Source organism: Panulirus ornatus, chromosome 17 (assembly GCF_036320965.1).
Source record: "Panulirus ornatus isolate Po-2019 chromosome 17, ASM3632096v1, whole genome shotgun sequence".
NCBI lineage: Eukaryota > Metazoa > Arthropoda > Malacostraca > Decapoda > Palinuridae > Panulirus > Panulirus ornatus.
In genome coordinates, this window is record NC_092240.1 from 2,855,774 (window position 1) to 2,877,530 (window position 21,757).

General features: G+C 40.3%; 1 protein-coding gene across 1 annotated transcript in view; it reads left to right on the plus strand.

Annotated features, from left to right (window-relative positions):
- AdamTS-A (ADAM metallopeptidase with thrombospondin type 1 motif A) overlaps window positions 1–21,757 on the plus strand; it is a 733,635-nt gene that overhangs the window by 614,820 nt on the left and 97,058 nt on the right. Inside the window, exon 16 of the mRNA XM_071671786.1 lies at window positions 15,332–15,483. Coding sequence (XP_071527887.1) covers window positions 15,332–15,483 — 152 coding nt within the window. The remainder of the gene's footprint in view (window positions 1–15,331; window positions 15,484–21,757) is intronic.

Below are 21,757 nucleotides of genomic sequence, written 5' to 3' on the forward strand. Positions count from 1 at the left end.
CCCTCTTCTGCTCTCTCAACCACGCTCTTTTTATTTCCACACATCTCTCTTACCCTTACGTTACTCACTCGATCAAACCACCTCACACCACACATTGTCCTCAAACATCTCATTTCCAGCACATCCATCCTCCTGCGCACAACTCTATCCATAGCCCACGCCTCGCAACCATACAACATTGTTGGAACCACTATTCCTTCAAACATACCCATTTTTGCTTTCCGAGATAATGTTCTCGACTTCCACACATTCTTCAAGGCCCCCAGGATTTTCGCCCCCTCCCCCACCCTATGATCCACTTCTGCTTCCATGGTTCCATCCGCTGCCAGATCCACTCCCAGATATCTAAAACACTTCACTTCCTCCAGTTTTTCTCCATTCAAACTCACCTCCCAATTGACTTGACCCTCAACCCTACTGTACCTAATAACCTTGCTCTTATTCACATTTACTCTTAACTTTCTTCTTCCACACACTTTTCCAAACTCAGTCACCAGCTTCTGCAGTTTCTCACATGAATCAGCCACCAGCGCTGTATCATCAGCGAACAACAACTGACTGATATATATATATATATATATATATATATATATATATATATATATATGTATATGAGTGGATGGGCCATTCTCTGTCTGTTTCCTGGCACTACCTTGCTTTCACGTGAAACAACAGTTATGTAAAACGAAAGGAATAGATAAAGATATTTGCAGCATTGGTAATGTGCAATTTTTTGTTGAGTGCTCTAAATGAGTCACCTAAGAGAACTAAGTTACAGGGAAAGATTTCAGACTTACACACCTTGGAAAAGAGAAGAGTTAAGGAAAACCTGTTCATAACATTTAAGTCTTTGAAAGATACTGATGAAGTGGACATTGAACAGTTCTTCAAGAGATGTAGGGATAGAGCAACCAGAGGACATAACATGAAACCAAGTAAGAAACTTATTAATAGGAATGTGAAGAAATTCTAATGTTGTATAGGAGTGGTGGATGAATGGAACAGAGTGACTGAGTACATGATTAATGCAGACAGCAAACAGAAATTTAAGGGATTGTGTGATGATAGAGAATGTTCAAGAGGTGGGGCCCCATGAGTGTAAAATTCCCTCCCCATGCAGGACAAATAGGTAATTCTAGTAAATAGTATACTTTATTTATATTTCTCTTCATTTATTTTTTTTCCCTACTTTCAGATGTTGTTTTTAAGAAATATTAATGTAAGCCATGCAAATTTCATGGTTTTTGCCTTGATAAAGAAAACTATTGAAAAAGGACGCTATTGAAACTATTGAAAAATTTTCATGTTTTGTTGGCGAGTTCACACTCTTTGGAGATGCATCTAGAAATTTACTCCACAACAAAAGGGTTAAAGGTGTAATCACATATTTGTAACTACCTGTTTGTGCTGTATAGGGAGGGAGTATTACAGTCATGGAGCCCATCTCTTGAACATTCTCTGCTTCATACAACCTCTTAAACTTATATATACTGTCTGTATTAACCAAGACTTTGGTCATTCTGTTCCATTCGTCCACCACTCTTGTACAATAAGAGTATTTCTTTACATCCTTATTAACGAGTTTATAATTTGATTTCAAGTTATATCCTCTGGGTGTGCACTCTATTCCTACCTCTACCAAACAACTGTTCACTGTCCACACTGTTGAACTCTTTCGAAGCTTAAAGTTTGTGATCAGGTCACCTCTGACACTTCTCTCTTCCAAGATAGGAAAATCTAAAGCTTCCTGCCTTTCCTTGTAACTTAACTCGCTTAATTCTGTTACCAACTTTGTTTCCCTCCTCTGATCCTTCTCTAATAGCTAAGCTCTTTGTGCTTCTTCAGGTGTGGTAACCAAACCTCAGAACATATTCTAGTTTTGGCATTGTGTAGGATATGAATGATTTGTTAGATATTTCCATATCCATATTCTTGAAAGCTATTCTGATATTTGTTAGATGACAGTTTGTCTCTCTAACCATTCTAATGTGGGCTTCTTGTGACAGCTTAGGAATGATATTGAATCCTAAGTCCTTTCACATGCTGAAATCCTGAAACTTATTTCCTATAAGATTATAATCATATTGAAGCTGGCTTTCACTTTGTCCCGTTCACATTACATTTGCTTAGGTTGAATTTCATCAACCATGTTTTAGATAAACTTCGGAGTTTGTTTAGGTCTCTTTCTAAACTAATGCAGTCCTATATATTTATTTTTTTCTTTATTATACTTTGTCGCTGTCTCCCGCGTTTGCGAGGTAGCGCAAGGAAACAGACGAAAGAAATGGCCCAACCCCCCCCATACACATGTATATACATACGTCCACACACGCAAATATACATACCTACACAGCTTTCCATGGTTTACCCCAGACGCTTCACATGCCTTGATTCAATCCACTGACAGCACGTCAACCCCGGTATACCACATCGTTCCAATTCACTCTATTCCTTGCCCTCTTTTCACCCTCCTGCATGTTCAGGCCCCGATCACACAAAATCTTTTTCACTCCATCTTTCCACCTCCAATTTGGTCTCCCTCTTCTCCTTGTTCCCTCCAGCTCCGACACATATATCCACTTGGTCAATCTTTCCTCACTCATTCTCTCCATGTGACCAAACCATTTCAAAACACCCTCTTCTGCTCTCTCAACCACGCTCTTTTTATTTCCACACATCTCTCTTACCCTTACGTTACTTACTCGATCAAACCACCTCACACCACACATTGTCCTCAAACATCTCATTTCCAGCACTTCCATCCTCCTGCGCACAACTCTATCCATAGTCCACGCCTCGCAACCATACAACATTGTTGGAACCACTATTCCTTCAAACATACCCATTTTTGCTTTCCGAGATAATGTTCTCGACTTCCACACATTCTTCAAGGCTCCCAGAATTTTCGCCCCCTCCCCCACCCTATGATCCACTTCCGCTTCCATGTTTCCATCCGCTGCCAGATCCACTCCCAGATATCTAAAACACTTCACTTCCTCCAGTTTTTCTCCATTCAAACTCACCTCCCAATTGACTTGACCCTCAACCCTACTGTACCTAATAACCTTGCTCTTATTCACATTTACTCTTAACTTTCTTCTTTCACACACTTTACCAAACTCAGTCACCAGCTTCTGCAGTTTCTCACATGAATCAGCCACCAGCGCTTTATCATCAGCGAACAACAACTGACTCACTTCCCAAGCTCTCTCATCCCCAACAGACTTCATACTTGCCCCTCTTTCCAAAACTCTTGCATTTACCTCCCTAACAACCCCATCCATAAACAAATTAAACAACCATGGAGACATCACACACCCCTGCCGCAAACCTACATTCACTGAGAACCAATCACTTTCCTCTCTTCCTACATGTACACATGCCTTACATTCTCAAAGAGCAGTGTGGTTTCAGAAGTGGTAGAGGATGTGTGGATCAGGTGTTTGCTTTGAAGAATGTATGTGAGAAATACTTAGAAAAGCAAATGGATTTGTATGTAGCATTTATGGATCTGGAGAAGGCATATGATAGAGTTGATAGAGATGCTCTGTGGAAGGTATTAAGAATATATGGTGTGGGAGGAAAGTTGTTAGAAGCAGTGAAAAGTTTTTAGCAAGGATGTAAGGCATGTGTACGTGTAGGAAGAGAGGAAAGTGATTGGTTCTCAGTGAATGTAGGTTTGCGGCAGGGGTGTGTGATGTCTCCATGGTTGTTTAATTTGTTTATGGATGGGGTTGTTAGGGAGGTAAATGCAAGAGTTTTGGAAAGAGGGGCAAGTATGAAGTCTGTTGGGGATGAGAGAGCTTGGGAAGTGAGTCAGTTGTTGTTCGCTGATGATACAGCGCTGGTGGCTGATTCATGTGAGAAACTGCAGAAGCTGGTGACTGAGTTTGGAAAAGTGTGTGGAAGAAGAAAGTTAAGAGTAAATGTGAATAAGAGCAAGGTTATTAGGTACAGTAGGGTTGAGGGTCAAGTCAATTGGGAGGTGAGTTTGAATGGAGAAAAACTGGAGGAAGTGAAGTGTTTTAGATATCTGGGAGTGGATCTGGCAGCGGATGGAAACATGGAAGCGGAAGTGGATCATAGGGTGGGGGAGGGGGCGAAAATCCTGGGGGCCTTGAAGAATGTGTGGAAGTCGAGAACATTATCTCGGAAAGCAAAAATGGGTATGTTTGAAGGAATAGTGGTTCCAACAATGTTGTATGGTTGCGAGGCGTGGGCTATGGATAGAGTTGTGCGCAGGAGGATGGATGTGCTGGAAATGAGATGTTTGAGGACAATGTGTGGTGTGAGGTGGTTTGATCGAGTGAGTAACGTAAGGGTAAGAGAGATGTGTGGAAATAAAAAGAGCGTGGTTGAGAGAGCAGAAGAGGGTGTTTTGAAGTGGTTTGGGCACATGGAGAGGATGAGTGAGGAAAGATTGACCAAGAGGAGATATGTGTCGGAGCTGGAGGGAACAAGGAGAAGAGGGAGACCAAATTGGAGGTGGAAAGATGGAGTGAAAAAGATTTTGTGTGATCGGGGCCTGAACATGCAGGAGGGTGAAAGGAGGGCAAGGAATAGAGTGAATTGGAGCGATGTGGTATACCGGGGTTGACGTGCTGTCAGTGGATTGAAGCAAGGCATGTGAAGCGTCTGGGGTAAACCATGGAAAGCTGTGTAGGTATGTATATTTGCGTGTGTGGACATATGTATATACATGTGTATGGGGGGGGTTGGGCCATTTCTTTCGTCTGTTTCCTTGCGCTCCCTCGCAAACGCGGGAGACAGTGACAAAGTATAATAAATAAATAAATAAATAATATATATATATATTTTTTTTTTTTTTTTTTTTTGCCGCTGTCTCCCGCGTTTGCGAGGTAGCGCAAGGAAACAGACGAAAGAAATGGCCCAACCCACCCCTATACACATGTATATACAAACGTCCACACACGCAAATATACATACCTACACAGATTTCCATGGTTTACCCCAGACGCTTCACATGCCTTGATTCAATCCACTGACAGCACGTCAACCCCGGTATACCACATCGCTCCAATTCACTCTATTCTTTGCCCTCCTTTCACCCTCCTGCATGTTCAGGCCCCGATCACACAAAATCTTTTTCACTCCATCTTTCCACCTCCAATTTGGTCTCCCTCTTCTCCTCGTTCCCTCCACCTCCAACACATATATCCTCTTGGTCAATCTTTCCTCACTCATTCTCTCCATGTGACCAAACCATTTCAAAACACCCTCCTCTGCTCTCTCAACCACGCTCTTTTTATTTCCACACATCTCTCTTACCCTTACGTTACTTACTCAATCAAACCACCTCACACCACACATTGTCCTCAAACATCTCATTTCCAGCACATCCATATATATATATATATATATATATATATATATATATATATATATATATATATATATATATATATATATATATATATTATTTTTATATTTTTTATTTTGCTTTGTTGCTGTCTCCCGCGTTTGCAAGGTAGCGCAAGGAAACAGACGAAAGAAATGGCCCAACCCACCCCCATACACATGTATATACATACACGTCCACACACGCAAATATACATACCTATACATCTCAATGTACACATATATATACACACACAGACACATACATATATACCCATGCACACAACTCACACTGTCTGCCTTTATTCATTCCCATCGCCACCTCGCCACACAATGGAATACCATCCCCCTCCCCCCTCATGTTTGCGAGGTAGCGCTAGGAAAAGACAACAAAGGCCCCATTTGTTCACACTCAGTCTCTAGCTGTCATGCAATAATGCCCGAAACCACAGCTCCCTTTCCACATCCAGGCCCCACACAACTTTCCATGATTTACCCCAGACGCTTCACATGCCCTGATTCAATCCACTGACAGCACGTCAACCCTGGTATACCACATTGATCCAATTCACTCTACTCCTTGCACGCCTTTCACCCTCCTGCATGTTCAGGCCCCGATCACTCAAAATCTTTTTCACTCCATCTTTCCACCTCCAGTTTGGTCTCCCACTTCTCCTCGTTCCCTCCACCTCCGACACGTATATCCTCTTGGTCAATCTTTCGTCACTCATTCTCTCCAATGTGTATATATATATTGGAAAGGATCACAATTTTGTGCGTGATCCTATGAGTCCAAGGGGAAAATGAAACATGGTAAGTTCCCAAGTGCAATTTCGTTTAATGATAACATCCTCAGGGGAGACACAAGAGAGAAATATATCAGTCAGTTGATATACGTCAAAGAGACGAAGCTAGGATGCCATTTGATAAACATGCGATTGTTCAAGACAGACAACAAGCGTATCATAAACGTATTATGTGGACAAGACGGTGAATTGTTTACAAATTCTATCAACATTAAAGTTATCCAATTTTATAGACCATCACTGATATTAAGATTATAATTCTTTGTGTATTTAGAAAAAAAGATTCAATGATATTTCTCTTGGTACTGGGGTTAGAGTTAATTACCGAGATGGCATTACTCCAGACAATACAATGATCATTGTTTTTAACATGATTAAACAAGGCATTTGACTCTTGTCCCATTCTTATACTATATTTATGTTGCTTAAGTCTAACAGAAAGATCCTCACCAGTCTGCCCGACATAAAACTTATCACAATTTCTACATTACACTTTATAGATGCATCCAGGAGAATTTTCTGGTGAGTTCCTGATTAAGATATTCTTTTTAGTATCATTGTTGCTGAAGGCAGCATTTACATTAAAGGATTTAAGCTACATGGGAAGTAAAGTAAAATTATTATTAAAAGGGAGAACTAAAAGATTGTTGGTGTCAGTGGGAGGTTTGGGCTCAACTCTATAAAATGATTTCTTTACTAATTTCAGGGATTTATCAATTAAAGATCTAGGTTACTTAAACTTAGATCCAATAGAATATATCTTCTCAAACTCATCATCAATTAACTCTGGACTGCAAATACTTAATGCCCTAAGGAACGTAGATTGAAATGATGATAATTTAACTCTGTCATGTTGAGATGTGATAATGGATATATGGGCAGACTGGTAAGGATCTTTCTGTTAGACTTAAGCAACATAGATATAGTATAAGAACAAAACAAGAATCAAATGCCTTGTTTAATCATGTTAAAAACTATGATCATTGTATTGATTGGAGTAATGCCATCTCAGTTATTAACTCTAACTATAGCACCACAAGAAATATCATTGAATCTGTTATTAAATACACAAAGAATTATAACCTTGATATTAGTGAAGGCCTATACAAATTGGATAACATTATTGTTGATAAAATTTGTAGACAATTCACCTTCTTGTCCACATAATAAGTTTATGATGTGCTCATCGTCTGTCTTGGACAATCACGTTTCCCAAATGGCGTCCTATCTACATCTCTTTGTTGTATATCAACTGACTGTTATATTTCTCTCTTGTATCTCCCCTGATGATGTGATTATTACACTAAAGTGCATTTGGAAACTTTTCATGTTTCATTTTCCCTGTGGACTCATAGGAATATACTTGAACGCACAAAATTGTGATCCTTTCCAATATATATGTATATATATGTATATACATACATTTTTTTTTTTTTTTCTTTTTGTCCCTGTCTCCCGCGTTTGCGAGGTAGTGCAAGGAAACAGATGAAAGAAATGGCCCAACCCACCCCATACACATGCCTTGATTCAATCCACTGACAGCACGTCAACCCCGGTATACCACATCGCTCCAATTCACTCTATTCTTTGCCCTCCTTTCACCCTCCTGCATGTTCAGGCCCCGATCACACAAAATCTTTTTCACTCCATCTTTCCACCTCCAATTTGGTCTCCCTCTTCTCCTTGTTCCCTCCACCTCCGACACATATATCCTCATGGTCAATCTTTCCTCACTCATTCTCTCCATGTGACCAAACCATTTCAAAACACCTTCTTCTGCTCTCTCAACCACGCTCTTTTTATTTCCACACATCTCTCTTACCCTTACGTTACTTACTCGATCAAACCACCTCACACCACACATTGTCCTCAAACATCTCATTTCCAGCACATCCATCCTCCTGCGCACAACTCTATCTATAGTCCACGCCTCGCAACCATACAACATTGTTGGAACCACTATTCCTTCAAACATACCCATTTTTGCTTTCCGAGATAATGTTCTCGACTTCCACACATTCTTCAAGGCTCCCAGAATTTTCGCCCCCTCCCCCACCCTATGATCCACTTCCGCTTCCATGGTTCCATCTGCTGCCAGATCCACTCCCAGATATCTAAAGCACTTCACTTCCTCCAGTTTTTCTCCATTCAAACTCACCTCCCAATTGAATTGACCCTCAACCCTACTGTACCTAATAACCTTGCTCTTATTCACATTTACTCTTAACTTTCTTCTTTCACACACTTTACCAAACTCAGTCACCAGCTTCTGCAGTTTCTCACATGAATCAGCCACCAGCGCTGTATCATCAGCGAACAACAACTGACTCACTTCCCAAGCTCTCTCATCCCCAACAGACTTCATACTTGCCCCTCTTTCCAAAACTCTTGCATTCACCTCCCTAACAACCCCATCCATAAACAAATTAAACAACCATGGAGACATCACACACCCCTGCCGCAAACCTAAATTCACTGAGAACCAATCACTTTCCTCTCTTCCTACACGTACACATGCCTTACATCCTCGATAAAAACTTTTCACTGCTTCTAACAACTTGCCTCCCACACCATATATTCTTAATACCTTCCACAGAGCATCTCTATCAACTCTATCATATGCCTTCTCCAGATCCATAAATGCTACATACAAATCCATTTGCTTTTCTAAGTATTTCTCACATACATTCTTCAAAGCAAACACCTGATCCACACATCCTCTACCACTTCTGAAACCACACTGCTCCTCCCCAATCTGATGCTCTGTACATGCCTTCACCCTCTCAATCAATACCCTCCCATATAATTTGCCAGGAATACTCAACAAACTTATACCTCTGTAATTTGAGCACTCACTCTTATCCCCTTTGCCTTTGTACAATGGCACTATGCACGCATTCCGCCAATCCTCAGGCACCTCACCATGAGTCATACATACATTAAATAACCTTACCAACCAGTCAACAATACAGTCACCCCCTTTTTTAATAAATTCCACTGCAATACCATCCAAACCTGCTGCCTTGCCGGCTTTCATCTTCCGCAAAGCTTTTACTACCTCTTCTCTGTTTACCAACTCATTTTCCCTAACCCTCGCACTTTGCACACCACCTCGACCAAAACACCCTATATCTGCCACTCTATCATCAAACACATTCAACAAACCTTCAAAATACTCACTCCATCTCCTTCTCACATCACCACTACTTGTTATCACCTCCCCATATGCGCCCTTCACTGAAGTTCCCATTTGCTCCCTTGTCTTACGCACTTTATTTACCTCCTTCCAGAACATCTTTTTATTCTCCCTAAAATTTAATGATACTCTCTCACCCCAACTCTCATTTGCCCTTTTTTTCACCTCTTGCACCTTTCTCTTGACCTCCTGTCTCTTTCTTTTATACGTCTCCCACTCAATTTCATTTTTTCCCTGCAAAAATCGTCCAAATGCCTCTCTCTTCTCTTTCACTAATACTCTTACTTCTTCATCCCACCACTCACTACCCTTTCTAATCAACCCACCTCCCACTCTTCTCATGCCACAAGCATCTTTTGCGCAATCCATCACTGATTCCCTAAATACATCCCATTCCTCCCCCACTCCCCTTACTTCCATTGTTCTCACCTTTTTCCATTCTGTGCTCAGTCTCTCCTGGTACTTCCTCACACAAGTCTCCTTCCCAAGCTCACTTACTCTCACCACCCTCTTCACCCCAACATTCACTCTTCTTTTCTGAAAACCCATACAAATCTTCACCTTAGCCTCCACAAGATAATGATCAGACATCCCTCCAGTTGCACCTCTCAGCACATTAACATCCAAAAGTCTCTCTTTCGCGCGCTTGTCAATTAACACGTAATCCAATACATACATATGTTTATATATATATATATATATATATATATATATATATATATATATATATATATATATATATATATATATATATATATTTTTTTTTTTTTTTTTTCATACTATTCGCCATTTCCCGCGTTGCGAGGTAGCGTTAAGAACAGAAGACTGAGCCTTTCAGGGAATATCCTGACTTGGCTCCCTTCTCTGTTCCTTCTTTTGGAAAATTAAAAAACGAGAGGGGAGGATTTCCAGCCCCCCGCTCCCTTCCCTTTTAATCGCTTCTACGACACGCAGGGAATACGTGAGAAGTATTCTTTCTCCCCTATCCCCAGGGATAATAAATATATATATAAGTACATATTCATACTTATATATATATATATATATATATATATATATATATATATATATATATATATATATATTATATTATATTTTTTTTTTATTACAAAGTATAATAAAAAAAAAAATATAATATATATATATATATATATATATATATATATATATATATATATATATATATATATATATACATATACATATATATACATATACATATATGTTTTGGATGTCTGGGAGTGGATCTGGCAGCAGGATGGAACCATGGAAGCGGAAGTGGATCATGGGGTGGGGGAGGGGGCGAAAATTCTGGGGGCCTTGAAGAATGTGTGGAAGTCGAGAACATTATCTCGGAAAGCAGAAATGGGTATGTTTGAAGGAATGGTTGTTCCAGCAATGTTGTATGGCTGCGAGGCGTGGGCTATGGATAGAGTTGTGCGCAGGAGGATGGATGTGCTGGAAATGAGATGTTTGAGGACAATGTGTGGTGTGAGGTGGTTTGATTGAGTGAGTAACGTAAGGGTAAGAGAGATGTGTGGAAATAAAAAGAGCGTGGTTGAGAGAGCAGAAGAGGGTGTTTTGAAGTGGTTTGGGCACATGGAGAGAATGAGTGAGGAAAGATTGACCAAGAGGATATATGTGTCGGAGGTGGAGGGAACGAGGAGAAGAGGGAGACCAAATTGGAGGTGGAAAGATGGAGTGAAAAAGATTTTGTGTGATCGGGGCCTGAACATGCAGGAGGGTGAAAGGAGGGCAAGGAATTGAGTGAATTGGAGCGATGTGGTATACCGGGGTTGACGTGCTGTCAGTGGATTGAATCAAGGCATGTGAAGCGTCTGGGGTAAACCATGGAAAGCTGTGTAGGTATGTATATTTGCGTGTGTGGATGTATGTATATACATGTGTATGGGGGGGGGGTGGGCCATTTCTTTCGTCTGTTTCCTTGCGCTACCTTGTAAACGCGGGAGACAGCGACAAAGTATAATAAATAAATAAATATATGTGTGAATCCAGTACTATGAGTAAGGCTCTAATAGTGTCAACCAAAAAAGAAGGAAAGGCTTAGCATACTAAAGAAAAGCAGCTCCATAGCCAGTATCCTCTTCATGATTTTGCCATGAACTGTAGGATTACTTGGAATCATTTAAACTTTCTGTGTGATATAAACCTTCTACCATGCTGAGAAATTTGTATCATACTTTAGATAGGTGATATACTACAATATCTTTGAGAAAATGCATAACAAAACATTGTATGTGGCTTCTAAAAGATAGTTCTAGAGACAGGTACTGTACCATAAGATTAAAAAATTTTTGAGGTTGTCTCTTCCCCAAAGGACATCACTTGGATTATCATCCAGGATCCCACACTTGTATGCTATGTTATTGATTCTGGGAAGAATGAGATTTGTACCAATAACAGTATCACGCTCTCAAAAAATATTGCATATCTGTCAGCAGAGGGGCTTACAGACTGTTTGAAGAGCAAGTAGACAAAATTTGTCTTCCAAAGCAGGAAAAAATTGAAAAGGACAGGCTTATGATATGCTCTTTTTGCAGTAGCCTATTTAGAAATGGAAATGATAAGTGTATGTAAAGGAACCAGTCTTCTGGAGATTTTGTTGTTTTAACACATTCTATTTAAGCCTTTGAACATTCTGGTAGCAGATCAAAGCTCCTCTTAATAGGGGAAGGGGGATGTTGAAGGATTCATCTTCAACCCAATCCCATATGTTTAAGACACTGAACTTGTTGAGTCAACTCGGACTCAATGGTAACTAGGTTTCCCTGTTAATCAGGATATACTTTGTCAAGATAATTCCTTTAAGGGGTGCCATTTAGACAAGATTATATGAATATCTTGAGGTAAATCCTAAAAGGACAACTTAAAGTCAATACCCTTGTGCCTGGCAGGAAACATGAAAATAGTCCATAGTTGCTCCTCCGAAGAGAAAATTGGTATAACACTACTTTTTACCAATGTCCTGCCTCTGTCAATAATAAAGGCATTTTCTTGTTGGCTTTTCTTGCAAGTCTCAGGGTGCTAGAAATACAAGTAATGAATTCCCCAAAACAGGTCTAGCACCAATTGCTTTACATATCAAAAAATTCTCATACACAAAGGGGGGAGACAGCAGATAACTCTCCACAAATACAATAGATGTAGTGGACTTAGAAAACAACCTACCAGATATCTATAGTTTTTTCTTTTTTCAACAACCACCAATGAGAAGTATTAGAGTTGTAGGCACTAGCCTTTACTCTTCTTTAGTGCTCTTAGGTCTGCAAGATATAGAGGATTATTATATAACATGTTAGACTTTTCTTAAAAGTTAAACAGTTAATATTATCACTGGTTAGATATTCAGCTCCTTGAATAGCCAGAAAAAAAAAGAATCCATCATAGTATAACTGGGATTAATCCACCCCAGAACCATTGGAAGGCTTTAGAACTGGTCAAGCCATGTAAGGTTTAAGACTGAAACAATGTTTTATCCCACCATACCAGTGAAACAACCAAAAACTGGTAAGGAAAAATACTCAGAAGCAAGGTTGTGTAATGTGGTTCTCTCTGGAAAATCAAGAAAATCATAGATTCTAGACACTTATATAATAACTTGCATAATTTACAGATACAAACTCATCATGGTTTAGCAAAATCTGGAATCTGTCTTTGTACAAATTCCTATTACAGCAGAAATCTGGACAGAGATGAACAGTAAATACATCCTTCCAAGTTGAAGAAAGAATTTCATATTTGGCTGTTACGACCTCTTCAGTCAAGCACCAAAGTTTTGACTAATGTGTCTGCTCGTCAGAGGTTAGATGTGCAATGTCCAAGATCAACCAGCATCAAATTCCATGAACATGGAGTCCAAACTAAAGGAGAGAAGAGATAAAGTCTTTTCTTTTTCCATTTCATAATTCTCTCTGTGTTTCAACTAAGGTCCTGCCTTAATGTGGACTTCTGTCTGTGACTGGAGCCTTCAACATAAAGAAAAAAAAGCAAGTTAGATATCACAGAACATTCTCTAGATATGCAGCACTAGGGTTTAGTTAACCGGCTTGAACAAAGCACTTGACAACCATTTCACTCGGTACATGGCGGATCTAACTCATCAAGTGATGGGTCTTTTAATCCTAACACTGAGTAATAGACATATAGGTCTATATACCATCGGGAAAAACCCATGTTTCCATATCCCCTATCTTGCATAGATAATTACCTGTACCAGTAAACGGAGTTGTACTCCTTGTACTCAAAGCTTTTAACATTAGACTTTTTGGAAAAATATGTTCACAAGTTTCTACAAGTAGGTTAGGAAGGCAGATAAATGGATGGACATTCCAAATGATCCAGTGCCACAACATCTGTTTAGGTGGTTTGCAAATTGTGGGAGGCATAAATCTCAGCAGAACAAGGGGGTGCTGGAGGCTGCCAAGCACCCTAAGATCAAAGGAGATTCTCATTAGCTATTGGGACAAGATACCTAGAGAAACCATGCTTATGAGGTGTTCTATCCCTGTGCATTTAACATATGATAGTGTATAAAACAATTATCCAGAACTTATGTATTTATGGGTATAGCAAAGCACTCTACAGGAGAGGAGGGCAAGAATATGGCACTTTACCCAATCTTTTGATAATATCTCATTGATGAGCTAGTACTTGTTCAGTATATTTTGCTGTATAAAAGTCAGATATGTTGTTTTAACAGAAACAGGACTACTAGAGACTCTTAGTTGATAAGAGACAATTTCATAAAAATGTGTTGAGAGAGAATGTTGCAAGAAATGTAGACTTGTGATAATGAAAAAACAAATTGGAAGAAAACATTTTAACCCTCTATGGAAAAGAATAGTTTTTCATCCTTGAAAACCTGCATCTATTTTTCTGTTTTCTATAGTAAGAGAAGTTCATTTTTATGAAAATTTATATAGTTATGAAGAAGTGTTCTGTGGGGTTAATCACACTTTTTACAGTATTCTTAAGGTGATTTTTGGCCATCTTAAGGGAGAGAATATACTGAGGACAACTGAAATTAGATAGATAGATTAGAGAGTAATAAAAAACTGAGTAAGGAAGTATTTGAGAAAACAGGTGTGAATATGGATGAATTTGCTATGAATATAAGTACTTGATTCACATGGGATATATCCTGCATAAGTCATTTAGTATTGAAAGTGTAATAGATATGTTGATTTATTTCATGTGCACTGAATTCATAGTTTTCAATTATCCAAGGTATCCATTTCTCAATTAAACAAAATGATTTAGTAGATCATACTTTATAGAAAGTAAATCTTCCCAAGGGAAATGGATGTCCCTGCTTTTTGCAAACTTGGGTTCTTCAAAGTTAATTCACACACAATGGGGTTGGGAACTCTGGTTATACAAGTGTAATTCCCCCAGAAGTTTTGTCCCTTTTGTAAATGGGAATGGAACTGATGATAATAGACTGAAGAGTTTTTAAGATACAATTTGTTTTGTAAGATATTGTTCATACTTATTATCTTTAAAAGTATACAGTTCTCTGAATTTGATGGTTTAATCGGGATATAAAGAACCAAATAAGGTATCTGAGATATATTTTGCAATGTAGAGTTTGCCAGACTAGATACCATGATCTTGATTTTTCATCAGGTGATCCTAACCCATATTACTTTTCAACCTGCATCAGCTGATTTGTTTTTAGGTGTAGATGTACTTGGTAAGTAAACTTGGATAATCAAATGTTTATAAGGAAATTAGGTGATAAACCAAAGTCCCTTCATTATTCCAAGTGTGCCTGCAGTTATGTTGCAGAATAATGTAGTCAAGATGGAAAAGTCTTCACAACTTTGCTGTTGTAATACATTATTTTCTGTGAGTGAAGCTTTTGATATTCTTCCAGATTATTCAGATGTATAAACTGAGCATGATAAGGCATTATTTATAGGAGTGCATGATGTTTGTTCCCCATGACCAGGCAAGCGTGAGAGGACTGCAGTGTGTCTTCAAGCAGATACTGGGATGGAAGTTAAGGAGGAGTTATGTTCCTCATATCACCGACCAGCAACACTGCAGGAATCATGTGTCCATACTTGCCCTGTAGCATGGGACTACAGTGACTGGTCTAAGGTAACTTTAAAAATGTTGAGTCTATGTACAGTATATATATCACTATAAAGTGAAAGTGTAGTTAGATGATTCCAATTTTCTAGTTGAGGGTAAAAGTATGTCATCCTTACATATATATGTGTAGGTATGTATATTTGCGTGTGTGGACGTATGTATATACATGTGTATGGGGGAGGGGTTGGGCTATTTCTTTCGTCTGTTTCCTTGCGCTACCTCGCAAACGCGGGAGACAGCGACAAAGTATAAAAAAAAAAAATATATATATATATATATATCCATAAATGCTACATACAAATCCATTTGCTTTTCTAAGTATTTCTCACATACATTCTTCAAAGCAAACACCTGATCCACACATCCTCTACCACTTCTGAAACCACACTGCTCTTCCCCAATCTGATGCTCTGTACATGCCTTCACCCTCTCAGTCAATACCCTCCCGTATAATTTACCAGGAATACTCAACAAACTTATACCTCTGTAATTTGAGCACTCACTCTTATCCCCTTTGCCTTTGTACAATGGCACTATGCACGCATTCCGCCAATCCTCAGGCACCTCACCATGAGTCATACATACATTAAATAACCTTACCAACCAGTCAGTAATACAGTCACCCCCTTTTTTAATATATTCCACTGCAATACCATCCAAACCTGCTGCCTTGCCGGCTTTCATCTTCCGCAAAGCTTTTACTACCTCTTCTCTGTTTACCAAAAAAAAAAAAAATATATATATATATATATATATATATATATATATATATATATATATATTATTATATATTATTATATATTTTGCTTTGTCGTTGTCTCCCGCGTTTGTGAGGTAGCGCAAGGAAACAGACAAAAGAAATGGCCCAACCCACCCCCATACACATGTATATACATACATATACACACACGCAAATATACATACCTATACATCTCAATGTACACATGTATATACACACACAGACACATATATATATATACCCATGCACACAACTCACACTGTCTGCCTTTATTCATTCCCATCGCCACCTCGCCACACATGGAATACCATCCCCCTCCCCCCTCATGTGTGCGAGGTAGCGCTAGGAAAAGACAACAAAGGCCCCATTCATTCACACTCAGTCTCTAGCTGTCATGCAATAATGCCCGAAACCACAGCTCCCTTTCCACATCCAGGCCCCACACAACTTTCCATGGTTTACCCCAGACGCTTCACATGCCCTGATTCAATCCATTGACAGCACGTCAACCCCGGTATACCACATCGATCCAGTTCACTCTATTCCTTGCCCGCCTTTCACCCTCCTGCATGTTCAGGCCCCGATCACTCAAAATCTTTTTCACTCCATCTTTCCACCTCCAATATGGTCTCCCACTTCTCCTCATTCCCTCCACCTCCGACACATATATCCTCTTGGTCAATCTTTCCTCACTCATTCTCTCCATGTGCCCAAACCATTTCAAAACACCCTCTTCTGCTCTCTCAACCACGCTCTTTTTATTTCCACACATCTCTCTTACCCTTACATTACTTACTCAATCAAACCACCTCACACCACACATTGTCCTCAAACATCTCATTTCCAGCACATCCACCCTCCTGCGCACAACTCTATCCATAGCCCACACCTCGCAACCATACAGCATTGTTGGAACCACTATTCCTTCAAACATACCCATTTTTGCTTTCTAGGATAATGTTCTCGACTTCCAAACATTCTTCAAGGCTCCCAGGATTTTCGCCCCCTCCCCCACCCTATGATTCACTTCCGCTTCCATGGTTCCAATCGCTGCCAGATCCACTCCCAGATATCTAAAACACTTTACTTCCTCCAGTTTTTCTCCATTCAAATTTACCTCCCAATTGACTTGACCCTCAACCCTACTGTACCTAATAACCTTGCTCTTATTCACATTTACTCTTAACTTTCTTCTTTCACACACTTTATCAAACTCAGTCACCAGCTTCTGCAGTTTCTCACATGTATCAGCCACCAGCGCTGTATCATCAGCGAACAACAACTGACTCACTTCCCAAGCTCTCTCATCCCCAACAGACTTCATATTTGCCCCTCTTTCCAAAACTCTTGCATTCACCTCCCTAACAACCCCATCCATAAACAAATTAAACAACTATGGAGACATATATATATTTTTTTTTTTTTTTTTTTTTTTTTTTTTTATACTTTGTCGCTGTCTCCCGCGTTTGCGAGGTAGCGCAAGGAAACAGACGAAAGAAATGGCCCAACCCCCCCCCCCATACACATGTACATACACACGTCCACACACGCAAATATACATACCTACACAGCTTTCCATGGTTTACCCCAGACGCTTCACATGCCTTGCTTCAATCCACTGACAGCACGTCAACCCCTGTATACCACATGACTCCAATTCACTCTATTTCTTGCCCTCCTTTCACCCTCCTGCATGTTCAGGCCCCGATCACACAAAATCTTTTTCACTCCATCTTTCCACCTCCAATTTGGTCTCCCTCTTCTCCTCGTTCCCTCCACCTCCGACACATATATCCTCTTGGTCAATCTTTCCTCACTCATTCTCTCCATGTGACCAAACCATTTCAAAACACCCTCTTCTGCTCTCTCAACCACGCTCTTTTTATTTCCACACATCTCTCTTACCCTTGCGCTACTTACTCGATCAAACCACCTCACACCACTCATTGTCCTCAAACATCTCATTTCCAGCACATCCATCCTCCTGCGCACAACTCTATCCATAGTCCACGCCTCGCAACCATACAACATTGTTGGAACCACTATTCCTTCAAACATACCCATTTTTGCTTTCCGAGATAATGTTCTCGACTTCCACACATTCTTCAAGGCTCCCAGAATTTTCGCCCCCTCCCCCACCCTATGATCCACTTCCGCTTCCATGGTTCCATCCGCTGCCAGATCCACTCCCAGATATCTAAAACACTTCACTTCCTCCAGTTTTTCTCCATTCAAACTCACCTCCCAATTGAATTGACCCTCAACCCTACTGTACCTAATAACCTTGCTCTTATTCACATTTACTCTTAACTTTCTTCTTTCACACACTTTACCAAACTCAGTCAAGCTTCTGCAGTTTCTCACATGAATCAGCCACCAGCGCTGTATCATCAGCGAACAACAATATATATATATATATATATATATATATATATATATATATATATATTTTTTTTTTTTTTTTTTCATACATATTCGCCATTTCCTGCATTAGCGAGGTAGTGTTAACGACAGAGGACTGAACCTTAGAGAGAAAATTCTCACTTTGCCCTCTTTTTTGTTCCCTCTCTTAGAAAAGTGATAACCACAAGGAAAATGAAACAAAAAATGTTCCCAAGTGCACCTCAGTGTGATGATTACAGTGTCAGAGGAGATACAAGAATTTTTGTATCTCCTCAGACAAATTAATCACCACATAAAAGTGCACTTGGGAACCCATCACGTTTCATTTTCCTTGTTATATATGGCTTGCGCAAAAGAATCTTGTGGCATGAGAAGCGTCGGAGGTGGGCAGATTAGAAAGGGTAGTGAGTGGTGGGATGAAGAAATAAGATTATTAGTGAAAGAGAAGAGAGAGGCATTTGGTCGATTTTTGCAGGGAAATAATGCAAATGAGTGGGAGATGTATGAAAGAAAGAGGCAGGAGGTCAAGAGAAAGGTGCAAGAGGTGAAAAAGAGGGCAAATGAGAGTTGGGGTGAGAGAGTATCATTAGATTTTAGGGAGAACAAAAAGATGTTTTGGAAGGAGGTAAATAAAGTGCGTAAGACAAGGGAACAAATGGGAACTTCAGTGAAGGGGGCTAATGGGGAGGTGATAACAAGTAGTGGTGATGTGAGGAGATGGAGTGAGTATTTTGAAGGTTTGTTGAATGTGTTTGATGATAGAGTGGCAGATATAGGGTGTTTTGGTTGAGGTGGTGTGCAATGTTAGAGGGTTAGGGAAAATGATTTGGTAAACAGAGAAGAGGTAGTAAAAGCTTTGCGGAAGATGAAAGCCGGCAAGGCAGCTGGTTCGGATGGTATTGCAGTGGAATTTATTAAAAAAGGGGGTGACTGTATTGTTGACTGATTGGTAAGGTTATTTGATGTATGTATGACTCATGGTGAGGTGCCTGAGGATTGGTGGAATGCTTGAATAGTGCCATTGTACAAAGGCAAAGGGGACAAAGGTGAGTGCTCAGATTACAGAGGTATAAGTTTGTTGAGTATTCCCGGTAAATTATATGGGAGGGTATTGATTGAGAGGGTGAAGACATGTACAGAGCATCAGATTGGGGAAGAGCAGTGTGGTTTCAGATGGTAGAGGATGTGTGGATCAGGTGTTTGCTTTGAAGATTGTATGTGAGAAATACTTAGAAAAGCAAATGGATTTGTATGTAGCATTTATGGACCTGGAGAAGGCATATGATAGAGTTGATAGAGATGCTTTGTGGAAGGTATTAAGAATATGTGGTGTGGGAGGCAAGTTATTAGAAGCAATGAAAAGTTTTTATCAAGGATGTAAGGCATGTGTACGTGTAGGGAGAGAGGAAAGTGATTGGTTCTCAGTGAATGTAGGTTTGTGGCATGGGTGTGTGATGTCTCCATGGTTATTTAATGTGTTTATAGATGGGGTTGTTAGTGAGGTGAATGCAAGAGTTTTGGAAAGAGGGGCAAGTATGCAGTCTGTTGTGGATGAGAGAGCTTGGGAAGTGAGTCAGTTGTTGTTCGCTGATGATATAGCGCTGGTGGCTGATTCATATGAGAAACTGCAGAAGCTGGTGACTGAGTTTGGTAAAGTGTGTGAAAGAAGAGAGTTGAGAGTAAATGTGAATAAGAGCAAGGTTATTAGGTACAGTAGGGTTGAGGTTCAAGTCAATTGGGAGGTAAGTTTGAATGGAGAAAAACTGGAGGAAGTGAAGTGTTTTAGATATCTAGGAGTGGATTTGGCAGCGGATGGAACCATGGAAGCGGAAGTGAATCATAGGGTGGGGGAGGGGGCGAAAATTCTGAGAGCCTTGAAGAATGTGTGGAAGTCGAGAACATTATCTCGGAAAGCAATAATGGGTATGTTTGAAGGAATAGTGGTTCCAACAATGTTGTATGGTTGCGAGGCGTGGGCTATGGATAGAGTTGTGCGCAAGAGGGTGGATTTGCTGGAAATGAGATGTAAGAGGACAATATGTGGTGTGAGGTGGTTTGATCGAGTAAGTAATAATAGGGTAAGAGACATGTGTGGTAATAAAAAGAGTGTGGTTGAGAGAACAGAAGAGGGTGTTTTGAAATGGTTTGGTCACATGGAGAGAATGAGTGAGGAAAGATTGACCAAGAGGATATACGTGTCAGAGGTGGAGGGAACGAGGAGAAGAGGGAGACCAAATTGGAGATGGAAAGATGGAGTGAAAAAGATTTTGAGTGATTGGGGCCTGAACATGCAGGAGGGTGAAAGGCATGCAAGGAATAGAGTGAATTGGAACGATGTGGTATACCGTGGTCGACGTGCTGTCAATGGATTGAATCAGGGCATGTGAAGCGTCTGGGGTAAACCATGGACAGTTCTGTGGGGCCTGGATGTGGAAAAGGAGCTGTGGTTTGTGCATTATTACATGACAGCTGGAGACTAAGTGTGAACGAATGTGGCCTTTGTTGTCTTTTCCTTGCGCTGCATCACACACATGAGGGGGGAGGTGGTTGTTATTTCATGTCTCCTGCATTAGCGAGGTAGCGCAAGGATACAGACCAAAGAATGGCCCAACCCACCCACATACACATGTATATACATACACGTCCACACACGCTCATATACATACCTATACATCTCAATGTATACATATGTATACACACTCAGACATATACATATATACACATGTACATAATTCATACTGTCTGCCCTTATTCTTTCCTGTCGCCACCCTGCCACGCCTGAAATGACAGCCCCCTCCCCCTGCATATGAGTGAGGTAGCGCTAGGAAAAGACAGCAAAGGCCACATTCGTTCACACTCAGACTCTAGCTATCATGTACAATGCACCGAAACCACAGCTTCCTTTCCACATCCAGGCCCCACAAAACTTTCCATGGTTTACCTCATAAGCTTCACATGCCCTAGTTCAATCCATTGACAGCACGTCGACCCCGGTATACCACCTCGTTCCAATTCACCCTTATTCCTTGCACGCCTTTCACCCTCCTGCATGTTCAGGCCCCGATTGCTCAAAATCTTTTTGACTCCATCTTTCCACCTGCAATTTGGTCTCCCACTTCTCGTTCCCTCCACCTCTGA